This window comes from Hippocampus bargibanti, linkage group LG01, assembly GCF_051943395.1.
Source record: "Hippocampus bargibanti isolate YZ-2025 linkage group LG01, ASM5194339v1, whole genome shotgun sequence".
Classification (NCBI taxonomy): domain Eukaryota; kingdom Metazoa; phylum Chordata; class Actinopteri; order Syngnathiformes; family Syngnathidae; genus Hippocampus; species Hippocampus bargibanti.
This window is the reverse complement of record NC_142734.1, coordinates 12,851,054-12,878,977: the sequence shown is the minus strand read 5'-3', so window position 1 is coordinate 12,878,977 and position 27,924 is coordinate 12,851,054. Positions and strand designations below refer to the sequence as shown.

General features: G+C 40.3%; 1 protein-coding gene and 1 long non-coding RNA gene across 4 annotated transcripts; both read right to left on the bottom strand.

Annotated features, from left to right (window-relative positions):
* Positions 1–483: 483 nt before the first annotated feature.
* On the bottom strand, positions 484–27,602 carry arhgef19 (Rho guanine nucleotide exchange factor 19). 3 transcript variants are annotated; one of them, XM_088997159.1, is made up of 16 exons: positions 27,315–27,602; positions 15,732–16,339; positions 15,175–15,630; positions 13,919–14,051; positions 13,492–13,577; positions 13,168–13,412; positions 11,348–11,508; positions 11,118–11,270; positions 8,923–9,052; positions 8,747–8,821; positions 8,590–8,679; positions 7,988–8,151; positions 7,605–7,763; positions 7,438–7,520; positions 3,285–3,389; positions 484–2,393 (listed from the first exon to the last, which is right to left on the bottom strand). In XM_088997159.1, exons 2-16 carry the CDS (start codon positions 16,321–16,323, stop codon positions 2,239–2,241), a joined length of 2,787 nt encoding a protein of 928 aa, XP_088853285.1. In that variant the 5' UTR covers positions 16,324–16,339; positions 27,315–27,602; the 3' UTR covers positions 484–2,238. The 3 variants fall into 3 exon arrangements, with proteins under 3 accessions (XP_088853285.1, XP_088853267.1, XP_088853276.1); XM_088997141.1 differs by having other exon boundaries at positions 485–2,393; positions 15,175–15,657; positions 27,315–27,601; XM_088997150.1 differs by having other exon boundaries at positions 486–2,393; positions 7,438–7,517; positions 15,175–15,657; positions 27,315–27,599.
* On the bottom strand, positions 3,578–4,897 carry LOC148903151 (uncharacterized). Its single transcript, XR_016114671.1, has 4 exons — positions 4,377–4,897; positions 4,201–4,275; positions 4,045–4,134; positions 3,578–3,606 (listed from the first exon to the last, which is right to left on the bottom strand). It is a non-coding gene; the product is annotated as an uncharacterized LOC148903151 (long non-coding RNA).
* Positions 27,603–27,924: the final 322 nt, after the last annotated feature.

The following is a 27,924-nucleotide window of genomic DNA, read 5'->3' as shown; positions in this document are numbered from 1 at the left end:
AAGAGTTCATTTTAAATCAGTGTGTGAAATGAATGACTCTGTGTCTTTGTGTCGTCATATTTGTTTTTCTTTGTTTTTCCCAAGCGCTTCCCAAGCGCGTGAACACGCAGCGGCTCCCCTCTCCCGGCAAATTGGCGTTTTCATATTTATTATGTTTGTTAAAGTCATAAGTGCCTTGCATGCTGGGTCCGAGAGGACAGTAATTTCATCTGTGCTGTATGTCATGCATGTTAGCATAGTTGACAATAAAGCTGACTTTGACTTTGAAATAAAGCCTGCCCGGACGCCCGGGGCGTGCAACTTTTACATCGGGCGTACAACTTACAAAACGTCCCCGCCCGGGTGGCTGACAACTTCTTCAAGAAAAAAACAAAAAACAAGCGAAAGATTTTTTTTCAAATCAAACATTTGCTTTATTCAACAAAGCAAATGGTTTGGAAATTTCAGAATTTCGGTTCATTTTTTAGCAATTTGCATACTCGGCACGGCAGCCAATCAGAAGCCTGCTTCATGCTTCCGGATTTTCCCGAGCGTTATAAGGTCGTGCACTTGCGTATCATTTTCCAAAGTAGATGCACAGAACCTCAGCCCCAGAAGAAAGATTCAAAAGAAGCTAACAAAATTTATGACGCGACAAAACATAAATGTACATTATCCCGTGAGTGTAAAGTGTCCTTGGGAGTTTTGAAAGGCGCTTAGAAATTAAATGTATTATTATTATTATTATTATTATTATTATTAAAAGCATCATGGAATGAGGAGTTCACGTGGCTCGTAGCAGACAACGCAACGTAAACATTGCAATGTGCACAATGACAAAAAGCAGGGGATATTTACCATAAATTAAGCAAGGGAGCATTTGTGGTCGGTACATCTTTAAATTAAAAAAATCCTTTATACAATGTTTTTGTTTTGCGATTAGTCGTCTTATTGTGTTTCAAGTTGTGAAAAATGGGGCAGGCAACTTTATGGTCGGGCAGGCAACTTTTCAGAGTTGTCTGCCTGGCGTCCGCTAACTTTTTGTCGTGAGTTTCAGACACTGTTTTAAATGTATAGATTTTGGCATGTACAGCCATTCAGAGGAAATGTTATGTAGTTTACAAATTGCAATGAACTTCAATATTGTACACAATAAGTAAACTCAAAATACTAACTAATAAACCAGCTCTAAAAACAAAGACTTACTCAAAGTAAAAATCAAAGCAAAGTAAAAAGTAGCAATAATTATAAATCCAAAACAGGTAAATCTTGTCTTAGAACATTTTTCGACAAACTAAATAAAAGTGTGACTTCCAAAGTTTATGCCATTTGCAAGAAGGTCCTGTGCCATGGAGCTTACCTTTGGTTGACCCATTACTACAGTCCTTGTAAATGCAAAGTAATCTAACGATACAGGATAAGAAAATCACGTCATTGTAGCAAAACATCTGCAAGGATGAGCAAACTTACTAAGACAGAACACTCATGGTCGTGTATTACAAGACTGTGGGGATTCTCAAGAAAAAAAAACCGAAGCAGGTATGGTCAGGGGCAGACGGGATCCACAATGGTAAATTAATCCAGAAAAATATAATAATAATTCTGCTGGGTCTTGCACAGACCTGTACCAAGTAATCTGGCAATGAGTCAGTAGTGACAGGATTTTTAAATTGGAGGGTGTGGCTGATTGACAGAGTCACCCTCACTCATGGAAGAGTGCACATGGGGTTCATGGTGCCAAACTGTGGAATAACAGTTTCGTTTTGATTGTCTGCATGAAAACTTTTGCACAGACACATAAATAAATGTTTCCCCCAAAGTGGAAAAAGGCGTAATTCAGTTTTTGAAATCCCGTTTTAATGCAAGACAAAACATAAACCGATAGAATAATTGCAATTCATTTCCTTGGATTACAGTAAGGCTCAAACAATGTTAGTTATGAGATGTGGGTGGGTGATCATAATTTTTGCTCACAAATGAGAAATCAAATTGGAATGCATCAACTCTTAACATATAAAGTAGGTGAAAAACCATAAATAGAAATATAAGTTACAAACTGTCAAAAAGAGTATATATGTGCGTGTGTGTTTGTTTTAAAATTTTATGTTAAGAGCTATTTATGTTATGAACTCTGTTCCATAATTCACTGGAGATTTCTCTTGACAGCATGCAACAAGGGAACGCTCGCACCGGCGTCCACATGATGTGTCTTTGTCAGGGAAATGTTCACCACTCAAGAAGGTGCAGGAGCATAGCTGGCTATTCCTCTCCTTCCAGTTTTTGTGTGACACATTTAATGCGAATATTTTCTCGAAGGTTGCGGAGACGTGCACTGCGACTTGTGATTTCCTCCACGTGGGTCTTGGGGAACCAGCCCCGTTCCCCGTCGGATAGCCGGATGCCTTCCACCCAACCTGGAAGAGAGATCCACCACATTAACACTGAATGGTCCTTCCAAGTATTTTCCGTTGATGGAAACATGAACAGAAGCACTGATCTGCATTTAAATCCAATATCTTATATCTAGCTGGACAGTCTTTTGCCTTCATGTCATAACATGTCCTTTGGCTTCACGAATTTCAGTTGTTTGTGGTTTATCATTTTCTCTTTATCGTTTTCCAATCAGATTTCACCATATACATATTTCCTTATGAATGCAATTTTCCCAGGATCTTCAGATTCTGGATTGCTGGCCCTTGCCAAACCCACAGTAGTAGATCTTAGTTTACCAGTCCAAGTCCAGAGTTCAGATTCAATAAAGAGAGCCGGCGAAAGGCTTAGGCTGATGTCAGAAATTTTCCATCCTCTAATTGTATCAGAGATATTTGAATGAGAACCCTGTACGTTATTTGAAGCCAGTGAATAAGCAAGAGAAGACAACTGTTGGACATGATTGAAAATTCATTTTAAAACTTGCCGGAGGGAAGGCCAACATTCGAAACACACAGAGCACCACTGGTTCTCCTCTGTGTCTCTCTCTCCAGAGAAAATAATAAGAGATATTTGGTGGCATCATTTCACATTTAATGTGTGCAACCACTCTCGACATCAAACCATTTTGTTCAGAACACACAAACAAAAAGTCCTGGGGTCACGCCTAACTGGACAAGGCAAAGGGAAACAAATGTATATGAAATAAAATTTGTTTTGTATGTATTCATTTTTTGTTCAACAAATGTGACAAATCAAGACGCTTACTTGTTGCTTTTTTTACACCTATCTGGCAATATATGATCTCTTCAGTATTGCATGTACAAATACTGTGTGACATGAGGATGTGCAGATATTTTAAACAGTTTTCTCACCGTCACTTGTGATGGTCTTGGCATGGAGAATGGCTGCCTTCTCCAGTGTTAACTCATCATGTTCTTGTGCCTGATAGCTTCTAATGCACTGGACCTGAGATATGTCTAAAATGAGAAAATAAGGAAATGTGACAATTAGTATATTTAGTCTTCATGCTTCATCATACACCACACCCTGCCACACAAAGAGGTGGAGTAAAGCAAAACAATTTGACAAAGTCACATAATTTGTGTCATAAAACATAAATCCTTAATTTTGTGGTGTTGAAGTGACAGTTATGACTGTTTTCGAACAACGAGACTGAGAAATCAGAGGGAAGATCTAGAAAGAAGAAAATTGTGTGTTTAAGTCTCTGGAAATCACAGGTGTCAAAGTCAAGGCCCGGGGCCTAAATCTGGCCCGCCACATAATTTTATTCGGCCCATGGAAGCAAATCAAGCATGTCAAGTGCCATGATGTTTGCTAAAATCCGAACCAAAATTTCAAATTGTCGTGTGTAAAGCGCAATAACAGTCATTATTCTTGACTTCAGATTTAAAAAGTAGTTAGTCATTAATGTGTTGTGCGTTCAATATGTAATAGTATGTGGAGGAGATGAAACATTCTCATGGTTTCCCCAAATTCACAATGACCCTTGAGAGAGTTCAACAATTATCTTCAAACATTTAGAATGTAGTCCAAAAACATCTTTTAATTCACTTCATGGCGTTCCAGTTTTTTAAAAATAAATCGACACACAGTAATCAACAGACTAGTCACCTTTCCCTCAAATTGAATTTTCTTATTGAGATGGATGAGTTCCTCCATCCTCTTCATGGACTGCACGCTGGAGTTGCACTCCTTAATAATCTAAGACAAGACAGTCACCAGAGTTAAGATTGTTCACAAGTTTTTTTCGCATGAGATATTAAATACCTTTTTTAACTCATTGAAAGCCTTTGTTGCAGTGTCTTCATCTCTGGAGCCTGGAGTGGTCCTCTTTAAGATGTTCTACAAACATTTTAACATTCTTTTAAATGTATATCAGCAAAATCTTCTGTTACGTGCATAGTGTGCAAATGTAAAGTGTGTGCAGGATGTTTCAAGTGTACCTCCACCAGCATTTTAAGACGAGTGATCCTTTGGAATGGGAGGATTAGAAAGGAGGTCAGAGGAAGTCTCTGGCAGACGCTATCCTCCTCCAGACGGGCTAAAGTGGCAGGAAAGCGAGCTTTCTCCTGCCTGATGATACATTGGAAAATTTGTGTTTGATCCTAATGTCCAGCACAATGCACAATGGAATGCACACGAGCGTCCAAAGCACCAGCAATTGGCTGTGGTTTCATTTGGAATGTATTTTATGACTGAATAGTCGAAGAGTGCTTCATTTCTTACTTATGATACCACAAACAAACATTCCAATGTGTTCCTTTTATGTTTTATCGAAGAAGAAAAATGAAAAGAGCAGCTCCTGTATTTTGTTTTTCTACTTTCATTCCTTTCATAACTTTGCTGCTGTGAAATGTAAATTACTCCACTGCGAGACTAATAAAGGCAAATCCAAATCCAAACAGGTCCCCAAAAAAGTGTTATTATAATTAACTGACATACTATTAAGAACGTATGCACACCTATTAGAAATGTGTGTGCGTGTGTGTGTGTATATGCCGGACACAGCTATGATAGGTCCCTACTCTCAGGTTGGGGGGGGTGCGGGACCCCCCCCTGTGGCCCCACTGATTGTACCTACATTCCTGACTAACGATTGGCCTATTACCCCCACTCCCCCCGGTATCACCTCATCAGCATAACGACCCTCATCAGCATTGCGAAAGTTGCCTAACCTGTTTTGCCTGAGCAGGCTATTGTATGAACGATCCAAATTGAACCTCACACCACCAGACCGGTTTAATGAAGGATTTTGTTGTTTTATAAGAATCGCCTCTTTTACCCCACTTTCAAACCATCTATGTTCTTTCGCTAAGATTTTAACCGCATTGTCGTCAAATGAGTGGTTGCTAGCTTTTAGGTGCAAATGTACTGCCGATTGAGGCCCACTAGTATTATCTGCAACACAACCACAACCCGTTGGATACAAAATCAAACAGTGTAGGATTTCTTCACTTTCTCCAAAACTGCTCATTTGGAAGATAGCTTCTCCTTTTTACATGTTGAAAGTAGAATCATCAAACATCAAAATTTGAAAGACGATTCACTTTATCGGGCCAAGACATTCCATAAATGGTAACGTGGGGGAAAAGGTGCAATAAGGTGGCCTGCTGGTGACTTACTCTTTTCTCCTGGATAGCAAGAGGCAGTCATTGAACAGGTGCAAGTATACTGGTTTGGTGGGCAGCTTGAGTTTGGATCCAGAAATACTCATAGCCTGCGTATCCACCTCTAGAAGTTCACCGTGCTTCACCAGCCAACGAGACTGAGAAATCAGAGGGAAGATCTAGAAAGAAGAAAATTGTGTGTTTAAGTCTCTGGAAATCACAGGTGTCAAAGTCAAGGCCCGGGCCTAAATCTGGCCCGCCACATAATTTTATTCGGCCCATGGAAGCAAATCAAGCATGTCAAGTGCCATGATGTTTGCTAAAATCCGAACCAAAATTTCAAATTGTCGTGTGTAAAGCGCAATAACAGTCATTATTCTTGACTTCAGATTTAAAAAGTAGTTAGTATTTTTAAAATTGATGGTTATATTTAATGTTATGTGATTTATATTAATAATTATGTTATTAAATATTGAGTTAGAAATAATTATTGGAAATAGTTATGCCTTTTTTGTAATTTTTCATCTCTGGAGCCTGGAGTGGTCCTCTTTAAGATGTTCTACAAACATTTTAACATTCTTTTAAATGTATATCAGCAAAATCTTCTGTTACGTGCATAGTGTGCAAATGTATAGTGAGTTGAATGTTTTAGGTAGGATTTTAAGATGTATGAGTAATTTTATAGTTGAAAGGATTATAGGAAGTCTCTGGCAGACGCTATCCTCCTCCAGACGGGCTAAAGTGGCAGGAAAGCGAGCTTTCTCCTGCCTGATGATACATTGGAAAATTTGTGTTTGATCCTAATGTCCAGCACAATGCACAATGGAATGCACACGAGCGTCCAAAGCACCAGCAATTGGCTGTGGTTTCATTTGGAATGTATTTTATGACTGAATAGTCGAAGAGTGCTTCATTTCTTACTTATGATACCACAAACAAACATTCCAATGTGTTCCTTTTATGTTTTATCGAAGAAGAAAAATGAAAAGAGCAGCTCCTGTATTTTTTCTTCTTTCATTTTCATAACTTTGCTGCTGTGAAATGTAAATTACTCCACTGCGAGACTAATAAAGGCAAATCCAAATCCAAACAGGTCCCCAAAAAAGTGTTTGTAATTAAGTTTTAGAATTTTGTAATATGAGAAGTAATTTGTACTTAATTATGTGTTACATGAAATTTCGATATATATATATTATGGTATATCCGATATCGATATAACGAGACTTTACTGTATATACATACATATATATATATACATACATATATATACACACACACACACACACACACACACACACACACACACACACAACATATATATATATATATATATATATATATATATATATATATATATATATATATATATAAAAAAATCCTCGTCTCACCCTGCGATGTTGATAAAGTCTTTTTTTGAGAATTTGTTGAGTCTCCCCAATGTACTGCTCTTTACAATTTTCATTCTTACAATGTATGGAATAAACTACATTACTTTGTTTTTCATTTGGTAGCCTATCTTTTGGATGCACTAATTTTTGCCTTAACGTGTTTATCGGTTTGAAATAAGTAGGAATTTTATGTTGCCAAAGGACTCTTTGTAATTTTTCAGAAACTCCTGCAATGTACGGTACTGCTACTCCTCTCCTTTTAGAATCTTGAGAATTATTGGTTTCGTTCGCTATATTTGTTGAATGACCACTGAGGGTACCCACACTTCGACTGTTTTCGAAGTAGTTAGTGCCTTTTATATGAACTAACGTTTCATTTACTTTTACTTTAGCATAAGCCTAGCATATAAAACAATAACATTTGTGTACATCGCATCTTGTATTGCTTTTTACTATACATACCATAATTACAAATTTCCAAAAATCCCGCAGCCCTGATGTTTACTCACCATCATTCTCACTGGCTTGCTCAATATCTTCTAGAGGATTGGATGGAAACATGGCTGCAATCCATCGCTGCTTCCCGCTCCTTCTTGCACACAAAATCAACACAAATTAGAGTGCACTTTTGATAAAAAGCATCTCTCTTATGTCCACTTTTGTCTTTGGTACACACTCAGTGTTTGACTTGAGCAGAATATGATGTTTGAGTTGCTGTCCTTCACACAACTGTAGGTGGAAGATGAAGCCTGAGATTCCTTGCAGCTTCTGACTCAAATCCTTCACTTTTAGCTCTCCTATCTTGGCGTGGACAAACACCAAGAACTTCCATGTGCTGCAACACAACCACAACCCGTTGGATACAAAATCAAACAGTGTAGGATTTCTTCACTTTCTCCAAAACTGCTCATTTGGAAGATAGCTTCTCCTTTTTACATGTTGAAAGTAGAATCATCAAACATCAAAATTTGAAAGACGATTCACTTTATCGGGCCAAGACATTCCATAAATGGTAACGTGGGGGAAAAGGTGCAATAAGGTGGTCTGCTGGTGACTTACTCTTTTCTCCTGGATAGCAAGAGGCAGTCATTGAACAGGTGCAAGTATACTGGTTTGGTGGGCAGCTTGAGTTTGGATCCAGAAATACTCATAGCCTGCGTATCCACCTCTAGAAGTTCACCGTGCTTCACCAGCCAACGAGACTGAGAAATCAGAGGGAAGATCTAGAAAGAAGAAAATTGTGTGTTTAAGTCTCTGGAAATCACAGGTGTCAAAGTCAAGGCCCGGGGCCTAAATCTGGCCCGCCACATAATTTTATTCGGCCCATGGAAGCAAATCAAGCATGTCAAGTGCCATGATGTTTGCTAAAATCCGAACCAAAATTTCAAATTGTCGTGTGTAAAGCGCAATAACAGTCATTATTCTTGACTTCAGATTTAAAAAGTAGTTAGTCATTAATGTGTTGTGCGTTCAATATGTAATAGTATGTGGAGGAGATGAAACATTCTCATGGTTTCCCCAAATTCACAATGACCCTTGAGAGAGTTCAACAATTATCTTCAAACATTTAGAATGTAGACCAAAAACATCTTTTAATTCACTTCATGGCGTTCCAGTTTTTTAAAAATAAATCGACACACAGTAATCAACAGACTAGTCACCTTTCCTTCAAATTGAATTTTCTTATTGAGATGGATGAGTTCCTCCATCCTCTTCATGGACTGCACGCTGGAGTTGCACTCCTTAATAATCTAAGACAAGACAGTCACCAGAGTTAAGATTGTTCACAAGTTTTTTTTCGCATGAGATATTAAATACCTTTTTTAACTCATTGAAAGCCTTTGTTGCAGTGTCTTCATCTCTGGAGCCTGGAGTGGTCCTCTTTAAGATGTTCTACAAACATTTTAACATTCTTTTAAATGTATATCAGCAAAATCTTCTGTTACGTGCATAGTGTGCAAATGTAAAGTGTGTGCAGGATGTTTCAAGTGTACCTCCACCAGCATTTTAAGACGAGTGATCCTTTGGAATGGGAGGATTAGAAAGGAGGTCAGAGGAAGTCTCTGGCAGACGCTATCCTCCTCCAGACGGGCTAAAGTGGCAGGAAAGCGAGCTTTCTCCTGCCTGATGATACATTGGAAAATTTGTGTTTGATCCTAATGTCCAGCACAATGCACAATGGAATGCACACGAGCGTCCAAAGCACCAGCAATTGGCTGTGGTTTCATTTGGAATGTATTTTATGACTGAATAGTCGAAGAGTGCTTCATTTCTTACTTATGATACCACAAACAAACATTCCAATGTGTTCCTTTTATGTTTTATCGAAGAAGAAAAATGAAAAGAGCAGCTCCTGTATTTTGTTTTTCTACTTTCATTCCTTTCATAACTTTGCTGCTGTGAAATGTAAATTACTCCACTGCGAGACTAATAAAGGCAAATCCAAATCCAAACAGGTCCCCAAAAAAGTGTTATTATAATTAACTGACATACTATTAAGAACGTATGCACACCTATTAGAAATGTGTGTGTGTGTGTGTGTGTGTGTGTGTGTGTGTGTGTGTGTGTATATACAGTAAAGTCTCGTTATATCGATATCGGATATATCGATAGTCCCGGTTATATCGATACTATTTCTATGCACGCACGGAGAAAATTACATGCAAACAGGGTCGGATATATCGATAGTCCCGGTTATATCGATATTTTTCGGACTCCCTAGAATATCGATATAACGAGACTTTCCTGTGTATATATATATATATATATATATATACAGTAAAGTCTGATATCGATAGTCCCGGTTATATCGATATTTTTTCGGACTTCCTTGAATATATACACACACATATATATATATAAATATATATATATATATATATATATATATATATATATATATATATATATATATATACAGTAAAGTCTCGTTATATCGATATTCTAGGGAGTCCGAAAAATATCGATATAACCGGGACTATCGATATATCCGACCCTGCGCGCATGTAATTTTCTCCGTGCGTGCATAGAAATAGTATCGTAATAAGCGGGACTATCGATATAGCGAGACTTTACTGTATATATATATATATATATATATATATATATATATATATATATATATATATATATATATATATATATATATATATATCGATATAACCGATATAACGAGACATATATATATATATATATATATATATATATATATATATATATATATATATATATATATATATATATATATATACATATACATATATATATATACAGTAAAGTCTCGTTATATCGATATCGGATATATCGATAGTCCCGGTTATATCGATGCTATTTCTATGCACGCACGGAGAAAATTACATGCAAACAGGGTCGGATATATCGATAGTCCCGGTTATATCGATATTTTTTCTCCCTTGAATATATACTCCCTTGAATATATACATATATATATACATATATACAGTAAAGTCTCGTTATATCACACAGATACTTTGCAGCAAGCTTTCCTTCACAGCAACATTATTACAGTTGAGAAATTCTTTGGCTCACTACAAGTTAAGTCATGCAGGTGTGTTTGAATGCCCAACACAACCGCACACATGTCGACGAGAAACCGCACACATGTCGACTAGAAAATATTGAACAGCACCACGTTAGACAAATGTTTTTTGCTCTTGTCATGCAAGTATATGTTCAGGACAAACACGACCAAGTTGTTTTGCAAAGCTTGTGACGGGAGACATTATACTCTTGTTCAGACAAATCAATGGATGAGCTTGCCACTGCCATCTTCTCAAGTCAAAGCAAAAATATCAACCCAATGATAGCTTGTATCTCAGGGAACTTGCTCTCCTGGAAAGTTTAATCCTTAACTCTCTCGATTATGTCCTTCAGCTGGTAGAAGGCTGTTGCTGTGACTGATTTGATATGAATGCTAAAAGTCAGATCTCAGTACACTCGCAAATTAATGTTTCAGACTTGTTTGGTTTTTATAGACAATGATTCTACCGTAAGCATTTACTAACAACAATGCTCTTTTATTTATTGCCAAAAACAATGACCTCTATTTTGTTTTTGATAAGCTGAACCAGATTTTAGTGAATGTACTTATTTATTTTATACAGTGACATAACAAGGCAAGAACAAGAGAGGAGAAAACTTAAGCAACATCACAAAGGACCCTACTCACAGGAGACGCTGATAGGTCTGTTCTTGGTAAGCCTGGTTGGTTACATAAGGTAAATAGACCCTGCGCAGAGCCGGGCAGTGATCCAGAACAATGTCACATACGTCAAAATGCAGAATATCTGCCTCCAATCTGTTCTCCAAGTCCTGAAGAAATCTGCAAGTCATGGAGAGTGCTGGATACAACCTCATGAAGGACAAGTAGAACAACAAGCAAGCATCTCAGGACTTCACCTCTCACTGACATCTTTGACTTCAGCCAGCTTGGAGAAGAGCCACTGCTTGTCCTGAACGCCAAGACATTCAGAGAGCTCCTGTGACAGCATGAAATGATCCACAGCGATGGTCAAACTTCGAATGTATGAGGCCTCAGATGTCACCAGCTCAAACTTGGCCTAAAGGGGGAGTAATGGGTTACTAGCTCTGAACAGACCTCGCACATTGAATCATAATGGACAACCCAAGGTATAACTTTACTTTGTAATAATTATGTTCTCTGTCCCCTTCTCGTAAAAACAATATTTTGATGAATATGGTGTTTGTGAAATTAGAATTGAGCAGAGGAATCTGTCCATTTTCATTCATCTAAGGGCGCTGCCATTTCGGTTTCATGCCGCTGTCGAATGAAACTAATATTCATTGGCCGTGGGCTTAATTTCTGAGCATCACAGCGCATCAGTTTGCTGGATTTGGTTTCATGACATTGACAACGAGAGGTCAAGGATGGTTTGACATCAATGAATACATTAATCTGCTTAATTAATAGGAGTCCAACATGGCGCCCGTGTAGGCAGCTGTCAGCAAGTGCTCCCATGAGCCTTGCTTTTTGTTGTTGTTTTTGTTGTGTTTTTGTTTTTTATTTTGTTTTGTTGTGCATCGTGTGGAACGGATACAGATTGTTTTTCAGCATTTTTGACCACAACATTCATCAAGGAGGAGACCGCTGAGCGGTTGCGCCTTTTCGGCAGCATTAATATGCCAGTACTGTTTTTGAATGGGAGGAATGTCGGTGCCATTCGACTGTCATCGCTGGACACCAAAGGGGCCATTGTGCTTTTTTGCGCTTGTAATGGGCAGCATTTTCACAGCCCCGCTTTGTTCAGTGGAAAGGTCGGTGCTGTTGGACAGTCTGCGGCTGGATGAATGCATGGCTTGAGGAGCCCGCGATAAGAAGAAAGGAGCATCAGTGCAGAGCGCCGATGCGTATGTGGAACTATTGCGGCTTGGAATTGAAGCGGATTTATGTGGGACAGGAGATGTGAGACAATCTCTTTTCGTCAATGGATGCTACAGCTGCGTGTTTGCTTTCAACATTTAGCTTGTAGTCGACGTGCATATTCCCCCATGATGTCCCTGATCCACTGGTGAAGAGATGCTTTGATCCTCTCCTCTTTCATCTGGAACTGCTTCGTGTAACAAAGAGGGGACAGAAAGTGCTTAAGAATGAATCACTCTCTGTGTCTTTGTGTTGTCATGTTATTTGTTATGTAGTTTTTTTGGTTGGTCCTTTGACTTCAAGACTGCGCCGCGAGAGTGGCTGCCTTTTCAGCAGCTCCTGTATTTTGTTTTTCTACTTTCATTCCTTTCATAACTTTGCTGCTGTGAAATGTAAATTTATCCACTGCGACACTAATAAACGCAAATCCAATCCTTCCACAAACGCAATACTAATCCTAATACATTGCATCCCCACTATTCATGTAGGATAGAGAAAAGGCTAGCATTCAAAAAGTAAAGATCTACTGTATTATGATCTATCTGAATGGCTGAAACGCAGTTGTGCTAGAATCTATCCCAGCTGTCATCGTACAGTCGACGGGGTACATCATGAATTGATTGCCAGCCAATTGCAGCTATATCAGAATCAGAAAGCCTTTAATAGTCCCACAATGTGGAAATTTGCAATATAAATCTAATTATATATAAGAACATTAAAGGAGAACAAAATCCACAAATATGAGGGACAGGGGTCTACTGCACTATGGTTAGATACGTAAACTAAATTATTGCCATGAGTTCAGCTTGAAGGGTTATTTGTGTGATGTGATAATAACCTCCTGCAATTTTCTCTGCTCATTGCTGAAGTTGTCCAGTTGACCACTACAGCGCACATCCGGGATGTCCTGCCACAGGGCAAAAGCAGAACCTCGCGAGGAGCAAAAGGAGCTGGATGGAGATAGACTGGATGGAGATGAGGTCCCATTGGAACCACTGTCTCTGTCTGTGCCCAGCTCCTTGCCCTGCTGCCTTTGGATCTCTCTGTTCATGGCAACATCGCTGTATTCTTGATACAAGATGGCTATAGGAAACATGAAAACATTTCTCCCGTATCCGCTTGTCAACAGATTCATAAAAAGACCAGTTGTGGAAGAACTTACAACTGGGCAAGAACCTTGATAAGCGGTTGGCGCAAGCAACAACAGGCGGCATGCACAAGTCTTCCTCAATGGACCTCTTCCGCATTCTGCCAGCATCAATGAATGAAAGTAAGATCATTACAGTGAACCTGCACGTATGAATTGATTTCATTGCTCTTTTTGTTCTCTTTGTCATACTTTAATATGAAAATTTGAATAGGGAGTTTGCAATTTTCCATAAAAAAAACAAATTCTTGTCATATCTTTTGAAAAGATTACTATGGCCTGGCAGTTGTACATTTGCGAAATTCAAACTCCCTTTCCCAGGCGATGGCCATGTTTCCAGTTTCTGTCAACTGAAAATGACATCACTGTTGCTCAAGAGAATAAGGAAATATTCCTTCACAAATTATGTACGTATGTCAATTTTCTGTGGGGAAATATTCACCCAAGTTTGCTGCTCCACCAATGCGTTGGCACTTCATTGTCACTGCTGGACGTTAGCGGTGCAAGCCCTACAGGACTGTTGGGGGCGCTCTCACTGCATCCCCCTGAGCTGCGTTGCTTTGCGTTGGATTTATCTAAAAGGTGTTAAAGTAGCAAGTAGGTAGTGAAGATGTATCAAGATACTTGCTTCTAAAAGTCGGCATACATAACCCAAGAAAAGGATGATTTGGGGATTTCTGTTTTTGCCAATAGTATTGCTTATTTGGCATTCGTACATATATTCATATAGTCATTCTGGTGTTGTTTCCCTGATTGTCAACCTGACATGTCTGGAACCTATACTCTTTTCGACCCCAAATGGTGACAGATTCTATCTAGACCATATCAGGATTGATTTCTACAACATCATAAGTGAGAAAGCAACTTGGTCTATGGGTGGATGGATGGATTGATGGATGGATGGAAGGATGGAAGGATAGATAGATGACAGACAGACAGAGAGAGATAGAGATAGATGACAGACAGACAGAGATAGATGACAGACAGACAGACAGACAGAGAGAAATAGAGAGAGAGAGAGAGAGAGGGAGAGAGAGAGATAGAGATAGAGATAGAGATAGAGATAGAGATAGAGATAGATAGAGATAGAGATAGATAGATAGATAGATAGATAGATAGATAGATAGATAGATAGATAGATAGATAGATAGATAGATAGATAGATAGATAGATAGATAGATAGAGTGTGTGTATGTTGATAATGTGAAAGCTGGTACCGGCTTTCTTGTTTGAGGCTTCTAAAAACAATGTGCAAAAATTGGTTAGATTTAATAAGTCTGTGTAAGCTCTCAGTCGTACAGGAGTGGTCCATCGATGAAAAGGTTTCTTCAGCCGTCATCTGTACTTTTTTGAAGGTGTCGGACGTTTCGCTTCCTATCCAAGAGGCTTCGTCAGCAAACTAAAGTCTTACTGGTCGTATCGGCCCTTTTAATATTAATGTTTTTAATGTTGTTTCACATTAATATAAATAGGGCCGATACGACCAGTAAGACTTGTAAGAGGCTGACGAAGCCTCTTGGATAGGAGGCGAAACGTCCGACACCTTCAAAAAAGTACAGATGACGGCTGAAGAAACCTTCTCATCGTTAGATTTAATAAATTGTTCAATTTCTTCATCTTGTGTATTAACGTGTTTTCCTCTTATTTGAAATGACACTTATTTGTTGAAATCACATTGTTATCGTTTCCACTACTCACTATCTGGGCTCAAACCGTCAGAACTCTGTCTGTCCTTGGAGGCAACTCTGGCTGACAGCGACTTCCCCAACTTCAAGGTGAAGGAATTCTTCCTTTGGGACAGCTGGAGTCTGGAAATCAGTTCTGAGGCAGAGAAGCGCCGCCGCTCGGGGTCTACTTGGCGACTGCGCGGAGTGCTGCCGCGCCCCATTGTCATCCTTGACGTGTACTGACTATCTTCTCTCACACCCGGATGTGAGTCCACCAACCTTGGCAGCCTTTCTGTTGGTAGATGGAGAATATCATCCTGAATGAGGTTGTGCAGGTCTGTAGTGGCATTTGAAGTAGAAGGGCTGGTGCTGGTGTCTTGTGAGGATTGAATGCAGAGGTCTCCCTCCAGGAAAGACACAAAGTTTCCAGGGAAGAGGAGGTCCGCTTCCAGGACGGGGCTGCTGAGAGAGTCGTCACTGAGGATGTCTGGAGAATAAACCTGCATCTTACGGCCTGCAAACAATAACTCAGCATATAATAGAGTGGATATATCACATCTGTGAAGCGATAAAAAAGGGCACACTCACGGATGGACTTCTCTTTAAGCGAACCTTGGGATTTTCGCCTTTGCGGTTGGTAGGAGTCCATGTTGAGAAACTCTGGACCCTCGGGCGAGGATGGAGAGCAAGGTATCTGGGAGTCCCATGAGTCTCTGTTTGTACAGAGGGACGGCAGTGGGAACACCAAGGGGAGACTAAGAGGTATGTGGTGGGGATGAGATATTGATGTATTACTTTGTGCTGTCCCATCAGGGGGTTCTAGTAAATATGTCCTATGACCATTTGGACTTTTGATGGCACCCACACTGGTACGACAAGAGTTTGACCTTAGCGGATCTTCCCCCTGGCCCATTTCCTGGTAGCTTTTTGCACAGTCAATTAGTTCATTGAGCGAGTGTTTCAAAGAGTCGAGGGCTGGAGCGTGGGTGGCAAATTGTTGGTCATAGGGAGAACGGTGTCCATTTAGTGGAGTGCTCACTGGTGGCTGATGATCAATGAAGGTCAAAGTCTCCTGCTGACATATGGCCACATGCTGGCGGTGACATGGGTGGGGCAGAGACTCGTCGTGGTGGGCATCAGAGATCAATGTCGACGACTTGCGTGGGACAGGGAGCCACATGCTTGGACCGCCTCCTCTGCAATGCAAAGTGTTATGGTGAGGCTGGAAATCAGGAAATGGACAGAGTCCATGCCCAGGAAGTGTGGCTACTCCAACATGGTGGATCAGTAGACTGTAATGCAACATCACACAAGTACCGTAACTTCAGGGATGCATCTGGGAAATTTAAAAAGGGGGCCAATTGACTAAAATCGATTTTCTAATATATAAACAATTTTAATTCAAATCAAATAATATATTCAAACATAAGATAAACAAACCTTTTCCATTTTCTTTACTGACTACACAATCAATCCGGTGCTATTTTGATATTCTACGGTATTACAGAAAAGACAGAGAACAGACTTAGCATAATATTTCTTATTAGTGTCAACTTTAACAAAAATATGTTTGTTTGCTGCTTGTTTGTAATGTCTTTTAGAATTTTACTCCTGTTCTCTCGCTCCAGGTTGCAGTTTGATGTAAATACTGCAATGCACTATTGGTAAATGAATATTCGATTACATGTATCTCATTTGGCAGTTTCCGGCAGATCACGAAAAGTTAAAACCTCTAAAGAAAAACGAACAGTTTTCAATTGCTGTTTAACTAAATTTGCTTCTTTAGCTATATTAACAGAAGTATGTCATATGTGGCGCAGATCATGTCGCAATATGCGGCAATCGTAATAGACATGCGCCGGTGCTGGCGCAGTGGCGTTACAAAGTTGCGCCAGTGGCTGTCAAAATGCATAAAAGGCGCAAGGGCACGGCACAGATGCATCCCTGCTGTAACACGGGGAATTGTCTACTGTTCCACCAAGATACTTTATATTGGCTTCTACTTACCTTTTTATTTATTTTTTTCTTTATCCTTCTATTTTGCATGATTAATGTAAAACATTCAAAAATGTGACACAGACAGGAAATTAGATTTCAACTTCCTCTTTATGGAAGTGTGTGTTGTCAATGTGCAGCTGTTGGAAAGCAACACCTGTTTTCGTGAAGAAAACTAGGACAGTGCGCGCCTTATCTCTCTCTGACCACAGATAGGTACTTCGCACAGGTGGCTATGTGTTCTCAGACAAAGAGTGTCTTTATGCATGTTTGAGCCTGGCTGACACCCGAGATTCTGTGGGAAGCGCTTACGCTGATACCCATTCATATGGTGGCAGCCACCGAGCCCTCGACACAACTTCGATCTAATGCTGCTTAATGGCTCAAGGTGATTTACAGGCCAGCAAACGTCATTTAATCCCACATTCCAGGACACAATTCAGTTTTCATAAACATGTCACAAAAGGCATCAAATGGTCTTATTCCACCTCCGCATTCCTCGTGCTCCAAGTTTCTAATTACGCCAATAGAAATTCAATTCCCAAGGGGTGTTATTTTCCCTGTCCTAGCACCAACGGGCTACTGTTTGGGGCCTTATGCCTAAGTAATTTTATTTTGGGTGCTGTAGGGCAGCCACAGTGAAATTAGTTAGGCATATGTTCTGCTACATGTGGCAAAGCGGGGTGTGCATGGCAACGAGTGTCAACACTTAGTGTGTAAAGTGTAAATCTGTCACATCTCGTCGCCGTCCTGGGTGCGCCCCGCCCCTCCTGTCACCTCCTCCGCTGCTCCCGGGAGACGGCCCCTCCCATCATCACGCACCTGGGTTCCCACAGCTGCTTGTCATTCCCTTGATTGTGCCTTCTGACTATATCTACCGATCGCGCCATTCAGGCGCCGTCGGAGTATTCTGAAAGCCACCCTCGAGCCTCAAGTGACGTGACAAAATCGAGTCATTGTAATATTACAGTAATTAACGCTACAAACTGAGGGGCATCGAATTTAAAGACATATCTACAACTTGCGGTGCGAGTAATTTAATTGCATGTGAGGAGAAGCACATAGTTCTCATTGCTGTCGTAACCCCAGACATATGACTTCAGTGTTCTTTATTTTGACGGACCAGCCAGGACATACCAGAGTGGATCGAGTCAGTTACAGTGGGGTGAGAGCTGCTCGCGTGTTTGCATTGTGTGTGCATGTGAGATCACAACAGCACACTAATTGCAATGTCAGTGTATAGACACACACAGGCTCATTGATCATCGTTTCTGCTGAGAATCCATACCACCGGTTGATGCAATTTAAACTATGTTAGCTGGTGTGCTCGTCTTGGGTCTTGGATTCAGAATAAGACAAACATACTGATATCCTATTCATTGAGATGTCTCATCCGCTCTCCAAGCATCAATATATTGTCTGATGTTTGCAATGATGATAAAACAGCAGGAAGCCTCTTTTTTGATGAATGGTTCAGAACTTGTGAACTGGTTGCATATTTTCAGAGTTTCGAGTCCAGTGGCATCATCAATGCACTTGGTTATCTTCTTCTTTTCTTTTCGGCGTTTCCCTTTAGGGGTCGCCACACCGAATCAATGTCCTCCATCTATCCCGGTTTTGTGCATCATCTTCTCTCACACCAGCTACCTTCATGTCCTCTTTGACCGCATCCACAAACCTCCTCTTCGGTCTTCCTCTCGGTCTCCTGCCTGGCAGTTCAAGGCTCAGCATCCTTCTCCCAATATAGTCACTCTCTCTCCTCTGGACATGTCCAAACCATCTCAGTCTGGCCTCTCTGACTTCCTCTAATATGAGTTGTCCTTCTAATGTACTCATTCCAGATCCTATCCAAGCTGGTCACGCCCAAAGAAAACCTCAACATCTTCAGCTCTGCTACCTCCAGCTCTGCTTCCTGTCTTTTCTTCAATGGCACTGTCTCCAGTCCAAACATCATGGCTGGCCTCACCACGGTTTTATACACTTTTCCTTTCATCCTAGCTGAAAACCTTCTATCACACATCACACCTGACATTTTTCTCCAGCCGCTCCAGCCTGCCTGGACATGCTTCTTTACCTCTTTTCCACACTCTCCATTACTCCATACTCAATCATCAATGCACTTGATTATAAGTACTGTATTACACTTGGAAGTCAAAAAATCTTCCTAGAAAATCAAGAGACAGGCAGATGACATCAGTTAACCCTCATAATATGTTACGCGTCAATTTTACCTGTTTCCGTTTTTGTGTTGACTAAAGCACTGGATATCCTTTCTTTTTCCTTTCTTCAAAACAGTTCTAAAATATCCCAATGGGATAAAAAATATGTTGTCTCTCTTTTCAAGTATGTTTATAACATCTCAGATGTGTGGATTGTTACACATGGGTAAAGATGACCCACAACATAATCAACGTGATTTTTTTTCAACACAATATGAGGGTTAAGTCCCCATGAAAATTCCCCACAACAAAATGAATGGCGGCCACTGTTTAAATCGATAGCCAATTACATTGTGTCATTAGAAGCAGTTTCAGACAAGACTTTTTGTTTTTGATGCGGTAATAAGGTGTGAACTCTGGTCCCCTACTTCAGTTGTAAAGACAGGTGTGAATCCCTGAGGATACGGTTGAGAGGGGCTGGCTTACCCCAAATGCGGATGGATGCAGCCTGAGGAACTGTTTCATGATGTGCTAGACACCAGAAGCATTCAGTGTGGCCATTGCCAATTACACAAGGCACGTGAATGTGCAAGCGCACGGATCGACGATGCAATTTGGTACAGCGAGGATCTAGGGCGGCATTGCAGCATTGAGTTTTCTTGCAACAAGCCAACAGAAATTCACGACAGCCTGAAAAAAAACAACCACCTCCATCTCGCAAGTAAACGCCGAGAACATCTGGACCTTTGACCTCCTCAAGACTGACTCCCGTTTTGCCCAAACAAGCCTGCTGCTCATGTGACAAACGCACAAATTAACTTTTGGCATGCTTACGCCATTTCAATCATGACACACGGTGTCATAAAATCCTCAACTCAGCATCCAATCAAATATGTGCCCATAATGACATTTGAAAACAAACCACTCAATAAACACCTCAATCTGACACAAATAACAGGAATAAAGTTAAGCTGCCATCAAAATCTAAATATCATGCCAGAAACATTGTTTTTTTTTCGATTTGAATAATGTGACAGATATTCAGTGCAAATGATTTTAATTATTTTTTAATTCTCTATGAAACATGTAGAAAAATACAAACAACGGAAATGATGCACTCGCACATGTTTGCACACCTTCTTCCAATTGCAATGTGGCTCTGTTCGGAATAAATCAATCACTTTCAAACTCATGATAAATAATAATTAACACTTTTTTTCCTTTTTAAGACTCCAGAGGCCCACACAACTCCTCACCCCCGCATGAGCAATTACCTTCCGAAGGTGAGAGGAATCAGCCCCCTTACGTCCAACAGCACTTAGCCCTAAAAGCGGCGTATATGACAACAAACCCCAAAGATACATTTGCACCAGCAACAAAATACAAATTGTGGCTTAGTCGTGTTATGCAAATAATTGATGTCATTTATTAATGTACTTGAAGTACTTTTTTCATACGGAATCACTGTAATTTGTGTTTCATGTCAACAGGCTATTAGCATAAATGTCATATTCACACTCACTCGGATTATTTAAAATTTCTTATTCAAACGAGAAATTTTAGTGCAATAAACCAATGAGGAGAAAATTAAGTACAAAGTTGAGTACACGCTACACGCTGTACTATGATCCTAAACTCTATTTTTTTTTTGTTTTGTTTCTGCAAGACCTCACTTCAACCTTTTTTTGTTTTGTTTTTGCATGATTACACTACGTCACTTTACATACGACACTACCTCACCTTACACACATCGCTACCTCACTTTACATACGACACTACTCCATTTTACATTCAGAAATTTCATGTATTGCCTGTTGTCAATTGTCTGTCTTTTTTTAGCCGCATTATAAGTGCCTTGCACGCTAGGTCTGAGAGGATATTAATTTCATCTGTGCTGTATGTCATGCATATTAGCATATTTGACAATAAAGCTGACTTTGACTTTGATCATTTTTATTATGTGCATTAGATTTACAGTTGGATGGGGGGGGGGAAGAAGATATAATCCAAGTTTAACTTGAGAGCTTTACAGCAAATGGCCCTCACTGTGTTGGCTCGGTTTGAAAGTGTGTACGTTGGTTTTTTTCCTTCTTCTAACATGAGCCATGGCACTTTGGACTCATCCCATTTATTATGTGAACAGGATGGAACATGCTACCTTTTCAAATAAGGAGCGTACCTAACAAATTGACCGTACAACAATTATTATCCTTGAAAGAAAATGACTGGATTAAAGTCTTGAAAAACACGAAGATGATTACTTCTGTGTGTGTGTGTGTGTGTGTGTGTGTGTGTGTGTGTGTGTGTGTGTGTGTGTGTGTGTGTGTGTGTGTGTGTGTGTGCGTGCGTCTGGATTGTGGCTGAATTTTGTTGCAAAGACGAAGAAACATTTTTTTTTTCCACACAGGTGTGTGCAGCCATCGCCTCGGGTTTCTGCATTTGCACGCCTGCTGCTTTATGCGGCTCAAGTGTGTCGAGTGAACTCAAAGAACAGCAGAAGAGATGCACTTCAAGATTTGTCTTATCTTTTCAGAAATGAGAACCATCAATCAAAGTCATTATTGGTGTGTTGCACACTCAGTGGTCCCTTTAATAGTCCAGCTTTCAAGTTCATGTCCATGTTCCAGGGCCTATTCCTACCACCCCCCCCCGTCCCCAGAAGATAAGACCCTTGGATTCTCTCAGACATTTTTCCACATTCTCCAGAGGACTTGGACCCACATTCCACTCAAATGGACTGCTAATCCGCGGTCAGAGATAATGAAACAAATGAACGAACCCGCACACGTGCGGACAGGCTATTATTATGGATGGCTGGAAGCACAGCAATTTCAGCCACATACACCATAATGATCTCAATCACAATTTTCTTCTTCTACTCTTAATTTAATGTGTTTACTTTCTGCACGTACAGCGCCAAACGACTCCTCGAAGGCTAAGATGCGCACTGCAGTAACATCCGGTCATTTATTGATGTGTTTTTTTTATATATACACCTGCCTCCCAAAAAAAAATATTTATTTCAGAGACGCCACACCCATTTACGCATGCACGCATGCATGCACGCACGGCTGGCTGACTGATTTCAGAGCATTTAGTCATCAGCGTGGCAGACAGTTTAGCCCAGGGGTGGGCAAACTTTTTGACTCGCGGGCCGCATTGGGTTCTAAAATTTGACAGAGAGGCCGGGCCAGGAGCATTTGGAGGGAGTGTTTGAGCCGGAAATACTCCGAACAAGTTATGTCCATAATTTATAAAATCACTTCAAATGACTTCGACTGAGCGTATTTTACAAAGATTCCACAGCATAAGCTATAGTTTACGGTTTAAGACTTGCGCTGAATATTCATGAAGTCTTGTTTTCGAGTTGATGACGATCCCCATGTGACGTCACGTTTGGACCGCCCCTGACCGAGAAAGCGACATACAATGCATTTTGGGTACTTTGTTTGGTCTGAAAACTTCGTGTTGATCCGTGTTGATGGTGAAATTAGAAGGAAAACACATAAATAACGCCATGGTGAATCGTTGTGTGTTGCACCAAGACAACTATTTGATATTCGCTGACACAAATTCCCAGCTGACAAATCAGCCCATTTCCAACAGAGCTTGGGCGCAATCTTCTGCTTTTTCTGGGTGCTACATTTCTGTCCTTGACGGCTCTAATTGATATGGGAGGACTCCTAGAATCAATTGCAAACATTTATGCTTTCCTCTTCAGAAGAACAAGAACAAGAAAACATCTTCTCCGAATCTGAAGCCATTGTTTTGATTCTCGAGCAAGGCAAGACGTCTTGGCGTGACGTCACGAACAAGGGGGTGGGACCTTCTGAAACTGGCCATTTCCGGATTCATTTTGAAGTCATTTTTATTGGTGTTTTTCATTTAACTAAAAATATCAGCCTGCCTGTTTTGGGTATTTTAGATGCTATAAAACGTTTTTCTGATGTCAGTGGGAAACACAAAAAAATGGTGCCGGTTGTCCTTTAAATGTAGTGTGTACAAACCTCATAGCACAGTAAGACCCCAATTTATTAACTGTCTTTCAAATGTGAAAGATATCCCTGATCAGGTAAATTTGTCTCAAGGAATATGGCGTTTACATACTATTTCGCAGATACTTGGAGGAGGAAATGGAAATAGATTAAAATAACATATGCACTGTGATTTATCAAGATTGCGTCTGTTTTTAAGTTTCCATCGAAGGGGCAAAGTTAAAGAAATCAACATTTATTGAAAAATGGAATCACTTTCAACATTCAAAACATATTATTACACAACGAAATATTCAAGCTCAATAATACCTACTTGTGTTAAATTCCGCCAAATCATAGATGGTTTGTCCTGACCGCGCGCTCAACAAACTCCTCACTGACGCTCTCGCCTTCACGCGCTAACAATACACGTGTACCGTCGCCGAGCACACAAACATAGACTACCTGCAGTTGAAATTTGCATACTCGGCTCGGCAGCCAATCAGAAGCCTGCTTCTTTCTTCCGGACTTTCGCAAGCGTTACAAAGTCGTGCAATTGCATGTCATTTTCCAAAATAGATGCACAGAACTTAAGACTAGAAGAAAGATTCAAAAGAAGCTAACAACATATGTGACGCTACAAAACGTAAATTTACATTAAACCGTGACTGTAAAGTGTACGTGACACTTATGAAAGGGGCTTAGTGGCTCGTAGGAAGCAATGCAAATGTTGCATTGTGCACCACAATGGCAATCGACTACTGTAGCAAAATTTACAGCTATGCGTATTTGCCGTAAATTAAGCAAGGTAGCATTTGTAGTTGGTGCATTCTTGATTTAAAAAAAAAACTTTATACTTTGTGACAATGTTTTTTTAATGGGTTTGATTTCATTTTGCTTCAAGTTGTGAAAAATGTGGCAGGCAACTTTTCAGTTATCTGCCCTGTTGTTCGCTAGCTTTTTGTCATGAGTTTTAGACACTGTACTATAATTTGGGCAAGTTCGGCGGGCCGGATTGAAAAGCCTAACGTGCCGTATGTGGCCCGCGGGCCGTAGCTTGCCCATGTCTGGTTTAGCCTCTCTTGGCAGACATGCAATGAGTCCAAACTCTTCATTACGCACCCTAACGTGTCAAATGCGCCTTCACAAGCCAATGAGTCTCTCCCTGAAGCTTGCAGGTGAGACACGGAAGTCGTGCATTGGATATCGCAGGCGTGTACAGTTTGTACTCATGGGGCATTAACATACCCCAGACATGCGCTTACCTGCCCCGCTGTCCAACACTTCCTTGGTGCATGACAAGCAACATTATCTTCTTACACAATATTTTCAAGTTTTTGGGAAGGCAAAAGCTTCCAAAACACAAGCTTGATATTTAGCAACAGGGCTCTGATAAGAGTAAACTACGAGCTGTTGACAAAGCAAAACACACATTCGTTTCATTTTGACTGAGCAGGGGCAAGTTAAGTCAATGCAGACTTAAAGGACAACCGACGTCACTTTGTTTCTTAACTCAAATCAGAAAAACGTTTTATAGTATCTAAAATACCCAAAACACACAGTATGATATTTTTATTCAAATGCAAAACAACAATAAAAATGACTTAAAGTGTCCAAAATCTGCAACAAATTGAGCTGCGAATTGGGCATTTCAAGAAAGTGCCGCCCCCAGCTCGTGACGTCACGCCAAGACGTCTTGCATTGCTGAAAAATCAAAACAATGGCTTCAGATTCGGAGAATATGCTTTCTTGTTACACATCCAGTTATGAATATGATTCAAATAGTTCTGAAGAGGAAAGCATACAAGTTTGCAATCGATTAAAAATTTTTTCCGTGTCATTTTGAGGCAAACGGGCGGGGGGGAATGTCGCACCCAAAAATGGCGACCAGCTCCCGTGAGGAATGAATTAGCCCGTTTCCACAGGCTGATAAATTCCTTCCATGGAGCTTGGACGCCCTCTTCTGGTGGCTTTTGGTTGCAACATCAAGGTTTTCAGACAAACAGTACAGCAAAATACATTGATGTGATGAAGGACTGCTACAATGTGTCTTTTTGTCGGTCAGGGGGGGGGGGTCCTTTCATGACGTAACGCGAGGACTCGTCACCAACTCAAAAACAAGACTCCTTGAATATTCAGCGCGAGTCTTAAAACGTAAAATATAGCTATATGCGGTGGAATCTTTGTAAAATACACTCAGTACAAGTCATTTGAAGCCATTTTACAAATTATGGACACAACTTGTCCAGAGACGTCGGTTGTCCTTTAAATTAGACAGTGCAAGTACAGCTATGCTAGTACCAAAGTATAGTTGTCATTGCATGGCCAAATATGATTTTTAAAAATGTTTAAATTGAGCATTATGTGGCATACAGTAAGAAATCTATTTTTCATCAGAGGTTGAACCGATTAGTTGACAAAGCAACTTTTCTCTGCATCGCCGTTTTATTTATAAATATTGTATTTCTTGTCTTTCCAATTCCAATGCTGAATTAAGAAACTCTTCTGTACAGTAGTACAATAAAATCAGACATGGGCACATATTTTCTTCCTTTGTAAAATGACAATTTGGTTATCCGTCTGGTTTGGAAGAGTGCAGAGGCCTTTGTGCCGGTCACACTTAAGAAAAAATGTGGCCTCCTCCATCGTTTAACTTGCCCATTCCTGGCATAGGAGATCGACTTTCATCACATTCCTGTCAACTAATACAATTCTGTAGTTGTTCTATAGATCAACGCTCATCATTATAGTGGCATTTGGAGAGTGCAATATTAACATTTTTGAGAAAAACTATTTTACCCTGAACTGCGGCAACTTTTCATTGTTATCCAACTGTAAACAATGCACAATCTCCAAGTAAAAGTACGGTTAGCCAAGATCGTTTAAATACACTTTGAAAATAATCCAAACATTGCAGAACAAGAGCAATGGTTGACAAAAAAGGTAACAATTATATAACAGTGGGGAATAAAGCCTGTTTTTTTCCCCAAACAAAATGGACTTATAAAATCACATAATCAATAATAATGCCCAAAGATGTAAATCTTAAAATGTATCTCCAATCATTGTTTTCTACAGGGGTAAAAAGGCAAGACTACTGCAGATGACATTCCAGAAAAACTGTCCTCCTATATGCTATTCTTTGAAATTTACAATTAGTGTGCAGTCATCGACGGGTCAACAGTGGCATTACACCTAATGAGTTCCATCAAAATAGACTGTAGTGTTATCAATTGAGAAAAAAAACAGAGTTGGGGGGGAGTTACTGTATTTTAGGATACCAGAGAAGTTTTTCAGAAAATTGTTGCTTCAATCCAACGGGCATTGCGCTACTCCACCGAGTGTGTGCATCTTGGCCACCAGGGGGCAGTATAAAAGACATATGCATGTACTGTTCATGGAAACAGTCTCCGCTTCTCTGTACATTTCCAATATTAGTTGTTGTTTTCAGAGGATACAGCAATGCTAACTATTCACGTGTCAATGACATTGATTGCTTGCTAGCATGAAGCTAGCAAATAATTGTTAGCACAAAGTGATCATACCAAATCCGGGCATTTTAAACACACCTCTTTTTTCAAGAACTCTTCGCTACTTGCCACTCTTCTGCGTTTTGTCAAGTGAGCGGAAGGCTACCGTCGTCCAGTGCTCTTCATTGAAGGTTTGGTTGCAAGCCAAAGCGAAAAAAAAACGCTAAAGAATGACAATTGTAATTGACACTAGAGCTGTGACGGTTAATCGATTAATCACCAAACTAAGTGGTTGTGAAGTAAAGTTATCATCATTTCTTATAACTGCCTAGTCCAATAGAAAGATTGATTTTAAAATTGTCCAAATGCTTGCAATCACTGCTAAAACAACAACTCAGGATGAGCCTTCTGCACAAGTATCAGGCATTCTCATTCCTGAATTCCAACATACAACACTGGCTCAGTGACAGAGTGAGAGTGAATGTCTCTACATATGACTTGTGATTCACCAGCGACCAGTCTAAGGTGTCAGCCGTGATAGGCTCCCCACATGCATGTATCGGAATTGAATACCTGTGAGCATCCTAGTAGGGCCGACGGACGGATGCCGCCGGCAGCAGTATGAAGGTCCTGCTGATCATCGAAGGCTCAGGCTGAGGAGCGCTTCTGTCCATTGCTGCTTTGTCTTCCTTCTGTTTTGCCTGCTCCCTTCTTTTTGGAAAACAAAACCTTCCACTCCTATTGCTTGCTTGAAGAACCAAAAAGAAAAAAATAGGTTAGCCACTCATAATGCAGATCTCCTGACCGTGTCCCGTCTCTCTTTTCACTCCTTTCTTCCCTCCCCTACTTTGGCCGTCCCCCTCTCCCTTCTCCTTCTCCCTCTAGAACTGTTGGCTTCTAACTGGCTCTAAAGTCAGCTGCAAAGTCTCGCTTGCAGCTGAGTACCTGCCTGACGAGGGAGTGGCAGTGAAGAACCAAATATCAGGTGAAGAGGCTTTCGTGACCTTTGCACGCATTTTCATCCATGATCTTGTGCTTGTGACCAAAGTTCATACATTTGACTATTAAGGCAATTCACTATACGAACACATTTTAAACATTCTTTTTTTTTAACATTTGTTTTTATTATACTGTACATCCGGTCAATAACGTCACATCCTGCCGGTCTCTCCCAAATAGCTAG